The sequence below is a fragment of the Meriones unguiculatus genome, chromosome 2, assembly GCF_030254825.1.
Source record: "Meriones unguiculatus strain TT.TT164.6M chromosome 2, Bangor_MerUng_6.1, whole genome shotgun sequence".
NCBI lineage: Eukaryota > Metazoa > Chordata > Mammalia > Rodentia > Muridae > Meriones > Meriones unguiculatus.
The window spans coordinates 142,283,838-142,302,572 of NC_083350.1; the positions used below are offsets into that span (position 1 = coordinate 142,283,838).

At 36.7% G+C, this 18,735-nt stretch overlaps 1 protein-coding gene across 6 annotated transcripts in view; it reads left to right on the forward strand.

Moving 5' to 3' along the window:
- Nucleotides 1–18,735, forward strand: part of Fxr1 (FMR1 autosomal homolog 1) — a 52,428-nt gene that overhangs the window by 14,509 nt on the left and 19,184 nt on the right. For all 6 annotated transcript variants that reach the window (XM_021650419.2, XM_021650420.2, XM_021650423.2 and 3 more), the window contains exons 2-9: nucleotides 4,008–4,060; nucleotides 5,571–5,664; nucleotides 12,125–12,196; nucleotides 12,517–12,665; nucleotides 13,048–13,141; nucleotides 13,860–13,976; nucleotides 15,300–15,470; nucleotides 16,280–16,358. In XM_021650419.2, coding sequence (XP_021506094.1) covers nucleotides 4,008–4,060; nucleotides 5,571–5,664; nucleotides 12,125–12,196; nucleotides 12,517–12,665; nucleotides 13,048–13,141; nucleotides 13,860–13,976; nucleotides 15,300–15,470; nucleotides 16,280–16,358 — 829 coding nt within the window. The remainder of the gene's footprint in view (nucleotides 1–4,007; nucleotides 4,061–5,570; nucleotides 5,665–12,124; nucleotides 12,197–12,516; nucleotides 12,666–13,047; nucleotides 13,142–13,859; nucleotides 13,977–15,299; nucleotides 15,471–16,279; nucleotides 16,359–18,735) is intronic.

Here is an 18,735-nt window from a genome sequence, read left to right on the forward strand (position 1 = left end):
ACCTTGAACATCTGATACCTGATCCCTCTGATGCCTCTACTTAAGAGCTACAGATTTCTAATGCCTGATGGCTCTAGCAAGACTTCAGCTATATTGATCAGTATTTTAAACACTGACATTTAAAGTCAAATTTGTGTCAGGAACATAATTGTGTTTTCCTGTTTTGATAATTTTTTTCTATAAAAGTCTAATTTCTGCTGGTGTAGTATTGCTACCAGACTTAATTCTTTTTTGCTCTTTAATGAAAAGAGCTCTTGAAAGATGGACATTTTAAAAAAGGTACTATTTATAACCTTCCAGGGAGGAAAAGTTTGGGTTTGTGTTTATATATTGCTGCAGCTGTGTCTTTCTCTAAAATGAGAAGTCTGGAAGGTTTCTATATAGATTAACTCTTTGAGAACCAAAGTTTATAAATCATCTGTTCTGATTAACATCAGACTTTCAACTGTTGAAATTGTTAATAACATGGCTAGTGTGTGTAGGATCCTTCTTTGTGACTTGATGGGATGAAGTTGGAAAACTGTTTTCTATTTCTATTCTGTACTTTGAAAATTGTCTTCAGTGGCTTTTGTGTTATACTGTGTCCTTTCTTCAAGCCATTTATGTTTCTACCTCAAAACTGCCAAGAACCTTAGGTAGATATTTAGAAACTGAAATAAATGAGTCACAGAACAACCTGAAGTAGAGGGGGAAAAGCAAAGGTTAGAAGAAATTGTAATTCAAGTAACATCTTAAAAGTTCTATACATTAAACCTATGTTTTTCCTATCACAATTACTTGTTCCCTTCTAGTTAGTAGGTCTATCCTGATGTTCTTTTTGACTGAAGAATTTAGCAGGTTCAATCCCCCGCCCTCATTCTTTTAAATATTTTGTTAGAGAAGCATTTTTGCTTATTGGGTGCTATACTTTAAAATGTCTTCCCCCTGTCGTGATCATTGAGTTTTAAAGTAGGCATTAATAATTATCTTATCAGTGTAGTGTTTTTTGTTACCTGTGGTCTCCTCCCTCCACAGTTAAGTGTTTTTAGTACTTTTTGGTTTACTAAAGTATTTTTTCCTTCCCCACAAGATTTTCTATTGCTGTTGTGAGTGGAAGCCTCTAGTAAACCATTTTTTTTTCCAGATGCTCATTGTTTACATGTTACAGAGTACATTCATTGATTGTTAACTTGCAAACATACTGAATTACTAAGGTTCAACCCCCAAGACAGGGTTTCTTTGTGAAGCCTTGGCAGTCTGTAGACCAGGCTTGATCTGCCTGCCTTAGCACTCCAGCCCTGGGATTAAAGGTGTGTGCTACCATGTCCACCCTCTTCAGCATATCCTACCTGCATGGACCACTACAATTGGCTCTTCTCTTATTTAAGATAGATTTCCACAAGTTTGAGCCTTTCTAGGGCTCAGTAGCAGGTACCACGCCAGCAGCAGTTGCTTAGCAAAACTGTCTAAAAGCAGGAACAGCAAAAATTACTGGTCCTAGCTGGGCATGATGGTGTATGTCTATAATCTCAGCACTCAGGGAGACAGAGGCAAGTGGATCTCTGAGTTCAGGGCCAGCCTGGTCTACAAAGTCCAGCACAGCCAAGGCTACACAAGAGAAACCCTGTCTCAAACCCCCTCCCCAAATAAATGAATGAATGCATGAATGAATGAATGAAAATGCTGGTCCTATATCAAATGAATTTAAATTTTGTGGAGATCTGGCAATTTAGAAGTACCCTAGGTGTTTTGACTTTGGGAGATTGGATCAGAACATTAAAAAACTCATTACAGCCCAGAAACATCTTAAAGACTAGGTCCTTAGTTTAGTAAACTTCACAGGGGAAAGCTACTAGCAAAGGATATAAATGCCTAGCGTTGTGTTTTTTCTTAAATTTTGTGAAAAATGTACATCTAAATACAGTTTAGCACTGGTGTTTTTGGAGGAGATGTTGGGGTGCTCCTTAAACCCTGTTTTTCTGTTTTTGCATTTTAGAGTTGTGATTTGAATTAATCCTGCTAGATGATTTATACAGACACTTAAGAGGGATAAGATTATGAAGTGTGTTAAACTCTTGAAAGTTGTTTGAAGAACTAGGAAGTATTAGTTAAAGTTCCAACTAGAATTGACTTTTGATGGCAGGTGACTAAATATTTCTACACTTGGAAATTGTTAGTTTCAGAAATAATCATCAGAAGTGGCAGGGGATAATATGAAAGATTTGGTGGTAATGTTAGAATAAAGATTCTGACCAGAATGATGGTTTAAAGTGAATGTGTGTAATAGAAGTGAAATCGGTGAAGCAGACATGGGATGGGGAGCAGCAGACTCTTTAAATTTAGGTTTTTCTTGGAGAAAGGAACTTAAAGGTGGGCGTTGTAGTGGGCTTTAATCCTAGCACTCTGGGAGGCAGAGGCAACTGGATCTCTGTGATTTCTAGCCCTGCCTGCTCTACAAAGGGAGTCTAGGACAGCCAAGGTTATACAGAAAAACTGTCTGGAAACAACAGTAACAAACAAAAACCAGAGCAGAAAACCCCAAACACACAACAACAATCAAAACCTTCAGAATTACAGGGGAAGAACTACTAGTTGATGGTTTAAGTAGTTGATGGTTCACTTTCTGTTTGTTACTGGTGAAGAGACACAAATAAATGAGATAGTAAATTTGGAATTGAAGAAAACAAGGCCAAATTATAAAATAATGCACTTGAGGGCCAGGGGATCACTCAGCCATAGCTTAGTGTACAGGCCCTGGGAATGGGCAGGAGGAAGCTTCTGGTTGCTGAATCAGTTATATTCCTGCAGCTTGCCATATTGTCTTATAGTGAATAAAATCCCATCTGCTACTTTTGAGACAAAGATTTTTTTTTTCTGGGGTTGTACTAAGCTTGCTGTTTGCTTTTCCTTCTGTTGGTTTATATTTTGAAGTCTTTAATTTGTTAATTGATAGTAGACATTTAAATATTGCTCTTTTAAACCAACCGCTTTGTTACTTAACAGTTCCCTTTTTTGTCTTTGTCTTTTATGAGTTTATCTTGGCATATGCTTTAGTGTTAAATAGATTTTAAGGGAGCATAAACAGTAGGATTTCTTTGCCCAAGTATTAAGTGTATGTGTCTGTATGGCTAGTCGTCAGTGCATGTTTTGAAGTTGTGTAAGTGTTGAGAATACTATTTACTAATTGGCCAGTGGGTTAAATTATGTCTAGAAGCACCGGGCTAGTATTGAGGGATTTGCAGTTGTGTTTCACTTATTCTTTTAGAATAAAATTGTGGGATGTTACCTAGCAACAAGAGTCTGTGGGTCATTAGCTCTTACAGTACCAAATTACTGAACTCTTAGACACCTTGCTACTATTTCATCCAACTAATAATGTCTGTGCTTTAAGCATGAGTATTGTTGTGTTTGCCTTTTTAATTTTGAGATAAGTGATAACTTATAACCAGAGTTCAAGGGTATGAAGAACAGATTTTTACAAATGGAGATGAAAATCAAATTCACATCATAACAGTCTTTTCAAATTCTGTGGTTTGTAGTGGGTTTATTTGGAAACTGGAAATTGTGTGTGTGTGTCTCTTGTCCTTTCTGTCTTCCCTCTCTCTCTCTGCCACCCCGCTTATCTTCCCCTGTCCTGGGCTGGCTTTCAACTTGCTATGTAGCTGAGAATGACCTTGAATTTGTGATCCTCCTGGTGTTCACTGTCACAGTTTTGTATTGTGCTGGGCATGGACTGCTTTGAATATGCTAGGCAAGTATTATGCCAACTGAGCTATCTAGTCCTTGGTATTTTATTTTTCATCTTCTAAAGACAGGGTCTTGTGTACCTGGTCTGGTATTCAATGCGTAGCCAGGGTGGGCTGGAACTTAGAGCAGTTCTCCTGCCTTAGCTTCCACAGTGCTGAAACAGACTTATGTCACTTGGTCTTCTCTGATCTGTGTTCTGTCATCATTCTACAGTTTTTATGTCAATTACAGGCTTTTAGAGTTAATAACATCAATACTGATAAGACTTTTTCTTTATGCAGGGATTTATCAAAGATGTCCATGAAGACTCCCTCACAGTTGTTTTTGAAAATAAGTAAGTTACTGATAAATCTTAATTTTTAAGATGGGTTATGTTAAACTGAGTGTTCTTACTGATGCCAGCAGGAAAATGATTCTGCTGTTAAATGTGATTGCTTTGATCCTGGTGAAATCTAAGTCCAGTTTTGATAACCCTTCACTTTTCTATTGAAATTTACCTGTCATTTAATGTTGTTCTTTGCCAAAATATGATATGGATATGATTCAGTCAGCAATTTTTTACAGAAGTAGATGGTACAGGTACAGTTAAAGGCCCCTAATGTTGATGTTGTGGCATAAAAGGTTCTTCCTCCAAATAGTATTGAGTTTGAGGCTATTTTTAATTGTTCAATGTTAATGAGAATTGATATTAATTCTCTTGATATTCTAGAGGCTAGGCAATTAAAAGTGGGGAAGACAAGTACACGAGACTTCCTTGGGAAGGGTTATAAAAGGATCTTTTAACTTGAAGGTCAAAGAGCCGTTGAACTGAGTGGCTCTGAACTGCCTGAAGATATGTGTCTTAACAGCTGCTTCATGGAGAAGACAGGTGTTGATATCTTCTGTTTTTGAGAGCTGCCATATAGATAGTAATGGTACAGAGAAAAGGCATTGAAATCCTAGACTTTCAGCTGTCACCTTGCTCAGTGTTCCCGAGAAACATTTTATGTAGGATATGCCTCCCAGGTTTGAAGTGACCTATGGAAACTTGAGAATGATATTTGACTATAAAAACTTGTCAGGTAACAGCAGCTAAATTAGTGTATATTTCTACAAAGATTATGCCTTTACTAGATTCTAATTACATATTTTCCAGCTAAGTTTAGGAACTTTTGGGGGTTGTGTATGCTGAGATTGAACCTTGGCCCTGTGAGCATGTTAAACACAAAGAAGTTCCCATCTGCACATAAATTGTAAATTTAAAAAGTATCCTTTAAAAGCTATATGTTTTTCAAGTATGTATATCTGCACCACATGCATGTCCGTCCAGTCTCTTCAGAGGCCAGAAGAGGATGTCCGCTGGAGCTAAAGGCATTGGGAGCTTGCTTGCTTGAGTTTGTGTTCTTCAGCTCTAAACTAATAATAACATTTTGTACTTCTTTTGTGAGCATGTACATGAAAGTGACTTAGTTTTTATTTATAAAGTTTATGAAGTTATTTATGAAATTGTGCACCTTTTTTGATGTTATATGTTAGATTGCACCCCTTTGATTTCATAGCTGTGAATATTATTTTGAACTTTAGTCATTCTGAAAATAGCCCATTTTGTTTGCAGGGTATGCTATATTTGCCAGTCTTAGGATAAGTAATTTGAGTATAATGCTCTAAGTATTAATTATAAAGCTTATCAAGAATCATAAAGAAGTGTTGTATTTAGGATTAATAAATTAAAATATTAAGGTTCTTTTTTTTTTTTCTTTTGGAACATTCTGAATGATAAAACTATAGTACTAGTCAGATGATAGCTTTTCCATATTAGGGTCTGCTAAAATAAAGGTTAACTAATTCTTTTTCTAATCCTTCAGTTGGCAACCAGAACGCCAGGTTCCGTTTAATGAAGTTCGATTACCACCACCACCTGATATAAAAAAAGAAATTAGTGAAGGAGATGAAGTAGAGGTATGTGTATTTAAGTTTTCTGTATGGTGCCCATTTTTCATTCTAAATAAATATTGTGTAGCTGATGGATGGATAATCCTTTTCCTGTTTATTGTCAGTGACTGTAATGTAGTGTTACGGGAGACTTAAGTCAGAAGGACTCATGTCATTGCTGCTAAGTTTAGCTTTGGGCTTGATAAAGTTTTGCAAAATGATATTTTTTTAGAACATTAAGGATTCATAATGCATTAGAATTTTTGAAGAACCCTAGCACAGAACCATACAGTATTAATCACTAAAGCTAGTTTTAGTGGTTTGTGCTTTGCTATCTTTGGTTATGTATAATGTATATATGATCTGCTTTGTGGAATATTGTAGGAATGGTTAGAAAAATTAAGTAAAGAAAATTTTTAAAAAATGGCAAAAAACACCCTACTACTTAGTGCTCATACAGTGTTTTTACCCTCTTTCCCCTGCCAGATAAAAATGCTGTACTGCTTTGTTTGTAACTTGCCTCCCCCATACTCAGTAGGTTCTGCATGTCTGTCACTTCAGTATTAACTCTTCTTGATGAATATGCTTGTTGTTGCTGGATATGATGTTGCATGCGTGTAATTCTAGCCCTCTTTTGAGACTATGTTGGGACATGTGTGAAATCCTGTACTTCGAAAACCCCCCAAGTTGAGAAATATTATCACAACACAGTGCAAAGATACATAATTTTACTCATTTATAATTTTATTTTTTAGTTCTTTGAGTGTTTTGTGCAGTATCTGTTGATTTTATTTGCTGTTCTCCACCTACCCACCAAATTGTGTCTTTTCTCTTTTCCCTACTTAATAAAAAACAAAAACAGGCCTGGCGTAGTGTTGCATGCCTGTAAATCCCAGCATTCAGAGAGGCAGAGACAGAGAGTCAGATGGATCCCTGTGAGCTTGAGGCCAGCCTGGTCTAGAGAGTTAGTCCAGGACAGCCAGGGATACATGGAAAAACCCTGTTTTGAGGGTTTGGGGGAGATGGCCCTAAAATCCAAAACCAACTCTTTAAGAGCAATTTATGGTTTAGGATTAAATACTTTCAGATATGTGATCTTACACAGGAGAGTGGCTCTATTCTGAAAACCATTCCTCTCCTAGCAGCCAACAGTTTGCTGATAGATCTATGATGAAGGGTAGGATTGCTTTTCATGCTGGGATTTGGTGTGCCTTGGGCTTACATAGGTTTTGTGCAGCTGTCATAACTGCAATGAGTTTATGTGTACAGCTGTTCTGCTATGGCCAGAAGATACTGTTTCATTTTAGTCATTTATTGCCCCTGGTTCTTATATTCTTTCTGTCACAATGATCCCTTAGCCTTGGGAAAAGTAGGTACAGTATACATCTCTGTCTAGGGCTGAGCGTTTTGCAGCCTTGTATTTGTTCTTTGGCCAGTTGTGGGTCTGTGTTGATCACCATCTGCTACAAAGCAGAAGCTTTTGAGAGATGTGTTGGTTGATCTGAAGAAGGTAGACTTGAAAGCTAGGATATACATTTTTAAAATTTCAAGAAAGGGGTAGCATTCTTGTAGATTCCTAGATCCTTAATTTATTTGTCATAAGAGACTGGTGTGGTATTACTAACAAAGTCTTATTTTTGCCTGGTTTATAAGGCTGGAGAGTATATTAATCATTTCTCATGGAAATATGTAACAAACATTTGATTTTGTTTGGTCCAGAATTTGAGAGTACTGTTCATATTGGTAGGGAGGCATGGCAGCAGGGACTTGAGCCTGCTTTTTATGTTGTGTCTGCAGTTAGTTAAAAGAGGAGAATGATGATGTTCCCCCCCAATTGTATCCAAGATCCCATGCTCGATTTCCCAAAATAGTACTTCTCCTGTTCAGGGTCAGTCTCCCCAGCTCAGTTAATCCATTTTGGAATCTCTGTTAGGGCCGTATTTAGACGTTTGTCCTAGGTGATTCAGGAACCTGTTAAGTTTACAGTATTAGCCATCATAGATAATAAAACAGGTAGGTTCTACAAAAAGCTCTTAGAAGTTTTTGTCAGTACTATGAGCCCATTTCCTTAAGTAACAAATGTAATCGCTCCTCTCTTTTGCAGTTGACGTCACCAAAATAAGTACCAATAACTTAACTTTGTAAAGAGACCCATAACTGTAGTCTAGATGTATATGGTAGTTTGAATGAAAATGCTTCTTATAGGCCCAAAATATTTGAATGCTTATTCTGAAGTTGATAGAACTTCAGAATTGAGGTGGATTAGGAGGTAGACCTTGTAGAAGGTGTGTCACTGGCGGTAGGCTTCGAGATTTGAGAAGCCCATGTGCTTCCACTTAGTTCTCTACCTTGTGGTTGTTTCAACATGAAAGCTCAGCAGATACTCCAGTACAAATGCTCCCTGTCATGATGGTCATGCACTCAAACCCCCTGGAACCAAGAGCCTGAGGATTAAATACTTTCTTTTATATCTTGCTTCGGTCATAGCAATAAGAAAGTAGCTAATACAGTATACTCTTTCTTGAGAGATGGGGAGACCTGAGAATATAATGCCAAGTGACTTCTGTGCAGGTAGGAACTTGAGGGGAGGTAGTTAGGAGATACACAGTTATGGCAGATGATGCTACAAGTTTCCGTCTTTTTTTAATAAGCAAAATGCAATAATGGGAAGAAATGGGAGTTCTAGGTTCAGGGAGAGACCCTGTGGCAGAGTAATCTTCTTTTTGTATTTCATTGAACACGATTTTCTCAGAATTGTATCATTTTCTAGTATTGTTGTATGAGACCAGAACTTTTACTTTTGGCTTTTAAAATCTAATTCCAGTAACCATTGTGTTTTTCCCTTCTGGAACCAAATCAAGAAAGGAGTCAAGAAAAGAAAAACTTAGGTTAAAATATTCTCAAGTTAGAAAGGTCAAGTTTAAGAGATAGATGTACTTTAAAAACAAAAACAAAGATTTTGTTCTTTTTAGATGGCCTAGAATTTGAGATTTTTCTGCCTCAGTTTCCTTAGTGTTAGGATTACAGGCCTTATATTATTTTTGCTGTGGTTTCTCTATACTTTTTTGCTGTTAAGATACTATTGGAACACTTTGGTTTGAGGGGGGACAAAACTCCTTTTAAGTCAACAAAACCCACAACTCATTGGTGTGGTTACTTGAGGATATCTTATTTAACAGTCTGTTTTCCCTAGTCTATGCCTAGGAAAGCCTAGCCTTACTCTAAACCATCTGTGACATGTTTTACTTCATTTTCCATTTCATGATTTAGTCTTAGTGAAAATTTGCTGGTTTTGTAAAACATCACAGATTTGTTCATTCTTGAAATTTTAAGGAAAAAGTTTTAAGTTTAATATTGTCTCCTGTTACCCATTTAGATGTTCTGTTTGGTTCCTTGTTTTAAGCTTAGTTTTTTTGTTTGTTTGTTTTTGTTTTGTTTGTTTGTTTGTTTTGGAGGTAGGGGGTTTTATTATGTAGCACTGGGTGGCCTGGAATTTACTCTGTAGACCAGATTGGCCTTGCACATAAAGAGATATGCCTGTCTCTCTTTGCCTGTTGAGTGTCTGTGTGTACTACCTTGCCTCACTCCAATTAACGTGTAAAGTTCCCCTTTCTCTGTAAGTTCAGAGTAATACAATTTTAAAAAGGTTTAATGTATTTGGATGTTTTGTGTTCATGCATGTCTGTGAAACCTGTGTGCCTAGTGCTTGAGAGGCCAGATGAGGGCCTGTATCTTCTGGGACTGGAGTTATATTCAGATGGTTGTGAGCCACCATGAGGGTGTTGGGAGTCAGACCTGGGCCCTCTAAAAGGGCAACAAGTACTTTTAACCAATGAGTCACCTCTTCAAATTCCTAAAGCTTAAGTTTAAAAATATAAGTGAAATTATACAAAATTAATAAAAGTGAAAACATGCTTTTGGCATAATGTTGATGTAGTTGTTCCAGCTTAAGTGCCATCAATTAGAGTTGGGTGCCTCTTTTGATTTTTCCTTTTCATTTATAAAGATTTTTTAACATATTACTTGTGAGTTTTGTATTTGCCAGTTAATAATATTGAGGCGTTATAGATATTGTCATGTTTGCTTGTACAGATTTACTTCTTTATTTTTAACCACCAAACATACAATTCCTTGGTATGGATGTATCTACAGTTGAGATCAGAATTAATAAGCAAAATGCAATAATGGCCTTATGCCAAATCTTTTTAATAGGGTTACTTGCTAGACTGAGATGATGACTTAGTGATAAGAGCACTTGTTATACAAGTGAAGACCTCAGTTTGGATCCCAGCACTTAGGTAATGAGCCTGGCATGCTCTCCTCACCTGTCTATGCCTAGGAAAGCTTAGCCTTATTCTAAACCCCAGCCCAGAGGAGATGAGTGCTTGCTTACTTGTCAGCAGCCTCCCTGAAGAAATGGGAGTTCTAGGTTCAGGGAGAGACCCTGTGGCAGAGTAATAGGAAACACTTGGCCCACATATCACAGAAACACAAAGAATTAGAAAAGCTATCTGGTTGTTGTTGTTGTTGTTGTTGTTGTGTGTGTGTGTGTGAAGGTCAGTTGTGAAAGCAAAAGGCATCTTTATTTAACATTTTGATAATACCAAAACATACCATTCTTTAGTCTCCAAAAATGTTTGAATTAGTATCGAAGTTTGATGAGCTGAACTAATATTTACTGAATTTTTATTATTTCCTTGATTGATTTTGAAATGAAGTTTACTTTTTAAGTCCATGTAGTGTTTTATACTACGTACGAATCTAACCAAGACTTCACTCATGCTAGGCAAGTGTTCTGCCACCTCAGCCCCTATAGACAGGCTCTCACTTTGTGGCTCTTGGTAAAATCTGCATCCTTTTCCCTCTGCCTCCTGGGTGTTAGGATTATAGATGTTCCTTACCATGTGTGGCTTTTATTTTGCTTACTTCTATCATTTTCATTTATCAGCCAGAATACTGTTTGAAAGTAGGAGACAAAAGTATATTAGTGCAGATTTTTGCAGTGTCAGAGATTAAATACAGGTCTTTGTTCTTGTGAAGCTAGCACTTGATCTCCAAACTACATCTATAGACTGATAAGTGGTGTGTGGTGTGTGTGTGTATGTGTGTGTGTGTGTGTGTGTGTTGCTGGAATTGGAACAGAAGACCTCTGAAGAAATGGAAGTTCTAGGTTTAGGGAGAGATCCTTTGTTAGAGGAATAATTCAGAGTAATAGAGAAGAACACCTGGCACTCATACCACAGAAACAGAAGAATTAGAAAAGCTCTTGTCTGCTTGTAAAGGTTGGATGTGAAAACAACACACCTGAGATGTGTGCCCCCCCGCTGAAGGATAGGCTTGGTCATGTATTTGATAGTTCTGTGGAATGCAGTTTTTTTCTTTTTCTTTATGGATGCTCTTTTAAATCCTGGGATTCTGCAGATTAAGAGAGGGTGCCTTGCTGGGCAGGTAGATCTCTGCAAGTTTGAGGCCATCCTGGTCTACAAATAGAGTCCAGGACAGCCGAGCCTACACAGAGAACCCTGTCTTGAACAAACCAAAAGGAGCGGGGTTGGGGAGGGAGGATGACCACTAACTGACACTCTTTAAATATACTTCTAGAATAGATAGGAAGGCTTGTTGATTTACTGGTTAATTATAAGGGATTGTGGATGGCCAAATAGAAGAATTGTATTAGACAAGGTTTGGGGATAAGAACCTTTCAGTCAGAATGTCATGTCTTACCAGCACTTCAATATGCTTCCTGGTACAGAAGACACTCTACTGCTGTGCTTCTTAGACTGGGTATTTCAGTCATATTTCCTTTTAAACTTGGAGTAATTTTACTGGTTCTAGGAAGGACCTGTTTTGTATACCAAATTTGAGGATACTGAACTCAAAGGCATAATATGTCTGTCTAACTCATTCTTCGTTCTGTTTTTGTTTTAATCTGCCTTGGTATAGTGGTAGACACCTACAGTCCTAGTGCTCAAGAAGCTGAGACAGGGAAATGTAGTACAAAGGCAAGCCTGGGTTACCCAGCAAGATGCTGAGTAATAAATAGACAGATTGCCTACTGCGTTGACTTAGTCAAAGTCAGGTCAACCAACAGATAAGGAAGAACAAAGAAGAAGCCAAAAGCACAATCAGAATTTTGACGTTATTACCTGATTTAGTACTAGTAGTTGAAGTTTTAAAATGGCCTGGGGAGGTGGAGGCAGGAGGATCAGTAGTTCTAGGTCAGCTTTGTTACTGGTATAAACAGTTCAAAGCCAGCCTAAGCTATTAGGGACCCTGTCTGAAAACAAAGCAAACAGCAGCAAAGTATCATAAAATTCATTTTTTGTTGGAATTTTTGTAAGATACACATACTGTTTTAGATGAACTGAGTGTCTTCTGTTTTACTTTTCAGATAAATACTCGTAATACGTTGTACTTCATGTTTTTAACAGCTGATCAATTGTCTTGAGCCTCCTTATTTTAATTTTTTTTTTTTTTAATTCCTCAGGTATATTCAAGAGCAAATGACCAAGAGCCATGTGGATGGTGGCTAGCTAAAGTTCGGATGATGAAAGGAGAGGTGAGTGACTTTACCCAGGAAACGCTGGGTTGCTGTTACTGTCACCCCACCTCAGATACAGTTGATCAGTTGTTTCAGATTCGTTGTACTGTTGATTTTAATTGAGTTTTTAAGTGCCAAACACTAAGGATTCTTTTTAGAGGTATGCCTCAAGCCTATATGACTGTCAAGGTACAAGCTTCTAAATCTGGCATATGTAAATGATACTGATAGTATAAAGGTATGCTTAGTGTTTGTACATAAAGTAAGAGACGTTAGAACATCATCTAAAGGTCAGTACTTCAGTTCACATGAGCTTTTAAAAGAATTTTGTCTTTTAGTTTTATGTCATTGAATATGCTGCTTGTGATGCCACTTACAATGAAATAGTCACATTTGAACGACTTCGGCCTGTCAATCAAAATAAAACTGTCAAAAAAAACACCTTCTTTAAGTGCACAGTGGATGTTCCTGAGGATTTGAGAGAAGCGTAAGTAATTTATTGAGCTGCTTATGAGCTAAGATGTTTTTCTGTCTACAAAACAAAATCATTGCTTAGTCAACCAACCAAAACAGTAAATAAGGGGCTGAGAGATACCTCAGCAGATAAGAGCACACACTAATCTTTGATAGGACAGTGTTCAATTCCCAGCACTTAAATTGGTTGGTTCACAATCACCAATAACTCAATTCCAGGGCATCTGATGCCTCTGATTGGCACTGGCATTTGAGTGTGTATAACCACAAAATAATTAGAAGTAATAAAATCTTTTAAAATTTTAATGGCAGATACCAAAATGAAATAACTGAGATTGCATTGTACTTTTCCTAAATTTAATTCATTATTGAAGTCTGAATTAATTTTTCTTTAGGTGTGCTAATGAAAATGCCCATAAAGATTTTAAGAAAGCAGTAGGAGCCTGCAGAATTTTTTATCATCCTGAAACTACCCAGCTAATGATACTGGTAAGATAAGACTGTATTTTTAAGTTGATTAATGACCAGACTTCTTATTAAGTATTTCAAAGGCTTATTAAGTTTTGTGTAAAATGAATTCACGAATATTGTGTAAGAGACTTTTTAAAGTTTTTTTCCCTTGTGGTTAGTTTTTTTTTAAATTTATTACACTTTATTCATTTTGTATCCCAGCTGTAGGCTGTAGCCCCCCCCCCCCTCGTCCTCTCCCCTAGTCCACTGATAGGGGAGATCTTCCTCTCCCTTCATGGTTTTAAAGTCCCCCCTCCTTTTTTTTTTCTTCTTAAGCTATGTTTTCTCCTCTGTAGTAAGAAGGAAGAAATGATTGATTTTTGGTTTGCATTTTGTTTGTTTGGTTTGGCTGTCTTTTTGATAAAGGGTTTTTCTTGCTATACAGCCTGGCCATGACTAATAGCAGTCCTCTGGCCTCACCCTGCCATGTGTTGAGATTAAAGGTGGGCTACTGCACCTGGTTTATAAGTCACTTAATGACCATCATGTCATCTTGAGATTCTTAATGTGTAAAATCTTTGATTTTTCCACGAACACACATTCTGATCAGCAGATAGATGTAAGCGTAGGAATTTAGAAAGGCAAATAAGATTACTCTAGAGGGAGGTAAGAACCACGGATGGCTTCATTTAGAAGATTATCTTCAAATTTTCTTGAAAAAATAAATTTTTGAGTGATTTAATATGTCTGTTTATAGTCGGCCAGTGAAGCAACTGTGAAGAGAGTAAATATCTTAAGTGATATGCATTTGCGAAGTATCCGGACGAAGTTGATGCTTATGTCCAGAAATGAAGAGGCCACTAAGCATTTAGAAGTAAGTTGGTTTGCTTTTTGTGTCCCATGCACTTTCCTGTGTCTCACATTACTGTGAGCTAAGACATGAATATTTCTGGCTCACATCTAGAATCCTTAAGAAAATTAATTTTCATTTTACTAAGTTTTCTTGTTGGGGCTTAGCAGATAGGTGCCAAAGAGCTTTAGAAATTAGTAATTAGGCATACCAAGAAAAAGTACTTATTTTTCTTGAATCTGAATTTTACTAACCTGTCACCTGTCAGATGTGACCTTAGTTTACTGCAGCAATTCATAAGTAACAGGGAAGGAGGACTAAGGATTGACATCTTAACAGCATATTTTGTGTGACCTGGTGCTGCTACTTTGTCTCTCCTTGGGCTTTCTACTTTGTCTGGCTGTCACTGCCACTCTTATGAGGGTGTTCTTTCTACCTTTACTGTTTCCAGCTGAGTATGTGTTCACACATACTTGATCTTGAGAAACTGAGGCATTTTCATAACTCAGAATCAAGACTGCTCTTACTCATATACTGTTCTAAACAGAGTATGAGTGAATTTTGAAACAGCCACCTGAGTCGAAGAACTGCTGGTATCTTAATTCCTACCTGGACTAGAATTAAGTAGACTGAAATAATTTTCTTCTCTTCATTTTATGATGGGCTTCCTTTTTCTGTAAGAGATTATTTACTGACCTTATTAAAGTTAGTTTTTTTTTCTTTTGTCTTGAACTTAAAAGTACTCAATCTCTCCTTTTTCTTTGTTGGAAAATGTTTCCCAGTCCAGAACTTGTCATAGTATAAAACTGAAACTCTTGAAGAGCAGCTTCCTATTTTTTCTCCTTTCAGGCCCCACAAACAATTTTCAACTTTTTTTTTTCTTTTTCTGAGACTGGCATGCAATTTGTGATTATTATGTCACCATTCCCAGTTAAAATTTTCATACTTTAATTAAAAAAGAAAATTTTTTCCCAAGTCCTGAGACACACCCGAATACATTGCCTATGGTAGGCAAGCTATCAGCACATTAAAAAACCAAATTCCCATTCCACCCCCCAAAAACAAACCTTAGAAAACTTGTATACATAAGTGCAATTAATGTTAGTGTTTTCTGTGACTGACTTATTTCTTTCAGAGTTGTAATGATAATGTTTTGGGGGTTCATTCAGGTTTTCGTGTCACTTTTCCTCTTTTAGGTTTGAGGCTGCATTGTGTGAATAATCCACATTTTGTTCATGCATTTTATTAGTTGGTTGACAATTTTTTTCTCTATTTTTTGGTTATATTGGGAGATGGAATGAATAAAGTGTTATAAACGAAAAATCCTAACTTTGCTTTTTTTCCTAGTGCACAAAACAGCTTGCAGCAGCTTTTCATGAAGAATTTGTTGTGAGAGAAGATTTAATGGGCCTGGCAATAGGAACACATGGTAGTAATATACAACAAGCTAGAAAGGTTCCTGGAGTTACTGCCATTGAGTTAGATGAAGATACTGGAACATTTAGAATTTATGGAGAGGTAAGTTAATCTGCTTCCTGCCTTTGGTCACTTAATTTGGCATATTAGCAGTTCGTTTCATTTTTTTCCCCTGTATTTCTTTAGTAAAATGTTTTTGAAGTAAGAATTCACATAACATAATGTTCATTTTTGAAATCTTCAGAAGTAGCCAGTGTAATATCATCAGGAGGACAGGCTTTGAACCGTGCTGCCTAGAGTAGAGTTCTGTCTATGGAGTGGGCTTGGAAAGTAAACTTCTGTTGTAACATGATGGTGGTATCACCTTACAATTCCAGTTCATGAAGATTTTTCTTTGCACTATGTTTAAGGAAGCAATGAAAGAAAGTAATGGTCCATAAAATCATTCTAGTCTGCTAAAAAATTGTACCCATTAGAATTTAAAATTTAAGTGATCTTATCAGTGGTCTTTAAAAAAAAAATGTTTCTCTGGACAAGCAAAGCAACTTTGTCTTCAGGCCGGGTTTTACTGAGTAGAACAAGCTAGCCTCACTTGCCAGTGATCCTTTCTCTCTTGTTTTCACAATGCAGGTCAAATCTACTATGCTCCCATGTCCAAATAGGAACTTTTAAAATCTTTTGTGTTTTGTGGTGCTGTGAAACAGAGAAATCAGGCTTTTGCACAGGCAAATAGTTACTGCTAAGTTATTTAAGAAAGGATGTGACCTGAATTGTCAGGCTAAGCAGAACCTTGTGTCATAGCATTACAATTGAGAATTTTCTCCCTTTTCATATGTTACGGGTTTGGGGTTGTTCTGGAATGTTAACAGGAGTTTTGGTTTTTGTTTTTTGTTTTTCCTCCCTCCATCCAGAGTGCCGAGGCTGTAAAAAAAGCTAGAGGTTTCTTGGAATTTGTGGAGGATTTTATTCAAGTTCCCAGGAATCTTGTTGGTAGGTACTTGTATAAAAGTTAAGTGTGAATATTATCAATGTAAATTAATTTATTTGGATGTTTTATAATCTGCTTACCTTAGTGAAATGTGTAAGGTGAGCTTGTTAGAAGCAAACTCTTGTTTTTTTTTTTGTGATAACATTTTATGTGATAACATTTTTGTACCTTTGTTTTCATGCCTAGAAAGTAAGATGTATTTGTTTTGTGCCGTTAATAATTTATGTGATGATTTGTTGTTAAAGTTTTTTTTTTTTAAGTCTTATCTTTTGGACTCTTTCCTATATCTTGTTTAATGTTTTTTTTTCTTTATTTATATGTTCACCAAAATTTTAATAGTAAAGTCTTAAGGTGTTGGTGATAATTTTTTTCTTTTGTTTAGAGTGGAAATAAAAGTAAATCGGGGCTAACAATAGAGTAATAAACTTCTTTCTACATAGTTGGCCCTGAATAAATAATTGGTTGTGGCAAAAGCATAGAATAAGGTAAGAAGTCTTGGGGAGGAGAAAAGATGGTGATAGGAGGGGAGCTTATACTGTTTATCACCATCACTGACAATTAACTGTTTCATAAGTTACAAGTTAAATGACATTTTTTAAGTTTGCTGAGGTTAAATGGGGCTGCTGTTGATGTATGCTCTGTCTTTCTTTCTGTGTCTTTGAGAAGGATCATACCCCAAACCCAGGGTCTCATGTGTGGTAGCAAGTGCTGTACTACTGAACTATCCTATCTCTCTGTATGTCTCTTTCGGGTGCTTTTTGATGCAGATAGGATGGCTTTGGGTATATGTTAAGTACTTAGTGATTCCCCAAAATAGGAAATGTGAAGTTAAGTACTAATATCATATGGTGGAATTTACTGGCAAGTCATGTAGTTTTGTTTCCTTTGTTTTTGACCCTTAGGAATTTCTTTGAGCCCTTTGGGTTCCATTAGAAGGCAATTAACTGTCTATGCATGTGTAATTTCTCACATTCTGTAGAATAAAGTGGGGAAAGATTGAAAACACTATTGCTTTGTGGACGAAGGGCTGCTTTGTGGACGAAGGACTTCGTCTGCATCTGCATAAAAACCTGTTGTAACAGAGTCCATCTGAAACCCTGGTGCGGCAGGGAGGTGGATCCTGGGGATTTAATGAGCAGTTAGTCACCCTGGGAAGAAATGGATTCCAGCTTAAGTGAGAGATCCTGTCTCAGTAAACAAACAATTATAATAATAAAAAGGCAGGGACAGATATAGGAAAACACCCAAAATTGGCCATTGGCTTTGAAATCGGGATTTGTTGCAGAAAAATGGTTTCTTGTAGTTCAGCTATTAACACTTATGTAGAAGGCTTTTGAGGACATGTAGATAAGTATGATATATCGCCAGTAATGCAAACTCGATTATTAGGTTTTGGTATGTCATTATTCACTGCATAATGAATTACTAGAGATGAGTTCAGATAGTAAATTGAAGAGAGTTGTGTAATTTTAATAAACATGAAAGTACAAAACGTCATTAAATTGTCATTGGAAATAAGAGCTGCTTTTGAGTTTTTAAAAATTGGTGTAAAGGTATGCTTGAGCACACTCATGGGATCTCTGTGTGGGTGGAGGTCAGTGAGTTACTTCTCTGCTTGTACTTGAACATGAGTTTTTGTGATCAAATTCAGATTGCCAGACTTGTGTGGCAAGTATCTTTACCTGCTGAAACAACTTGAGGTCCTGCTTAAGTTTACTATCTTTTATCTCATTCATTCATAAATTGATTCATTCATTCATCTATTCATCCATTCATTCATTTTATCCTCATTCTTCTTGTACTAGGGTTTGAACCCAGGGCCTTGCCCTGCTAGGTAGGTCTTCTACCACTGAACCATAACCTTAGCCAAAAGAGCTACTTTGAAATGTTTGTTTTGTTCTTTTAAGTCAAATATTTACAGGGATGAAGTGAGAAGACTTTGGTAACTGTTCTACAGAATATCACTTAACTGAACTAAGGCTTCTTCACTTAAAAAAAAAAAAGGTGTTGATGGTAGTTTTTTAAAAAGGAAATAAAGTTTTATTCAGTTTAATTCTCCAGAGATAAACCTTGGACTTTCAGACCAAATATTTTACTGTAATAGAATTAATCATGGATAAAATTTCCTGGTTTTTCAGAAATCAAGAAATTGGATGTATTTGTCGCTCTGGTTCTTCATCTAGTTATCAGGGCATTGAGGGGAATCCATGCTATGTATCTTTTGTCTGCTATCCTGTCTTGTCTGGCTTTTGTTATTTGAATTGCTTATGTGCTCTTTAGAAAGTATACATTAGCAGGACCAACTTCACAGTGGTGAAAGTCTGGCCATTTCTGTTGCTTGTCATGTACAGTAATAACATATATCTCTCAAGTATTTCA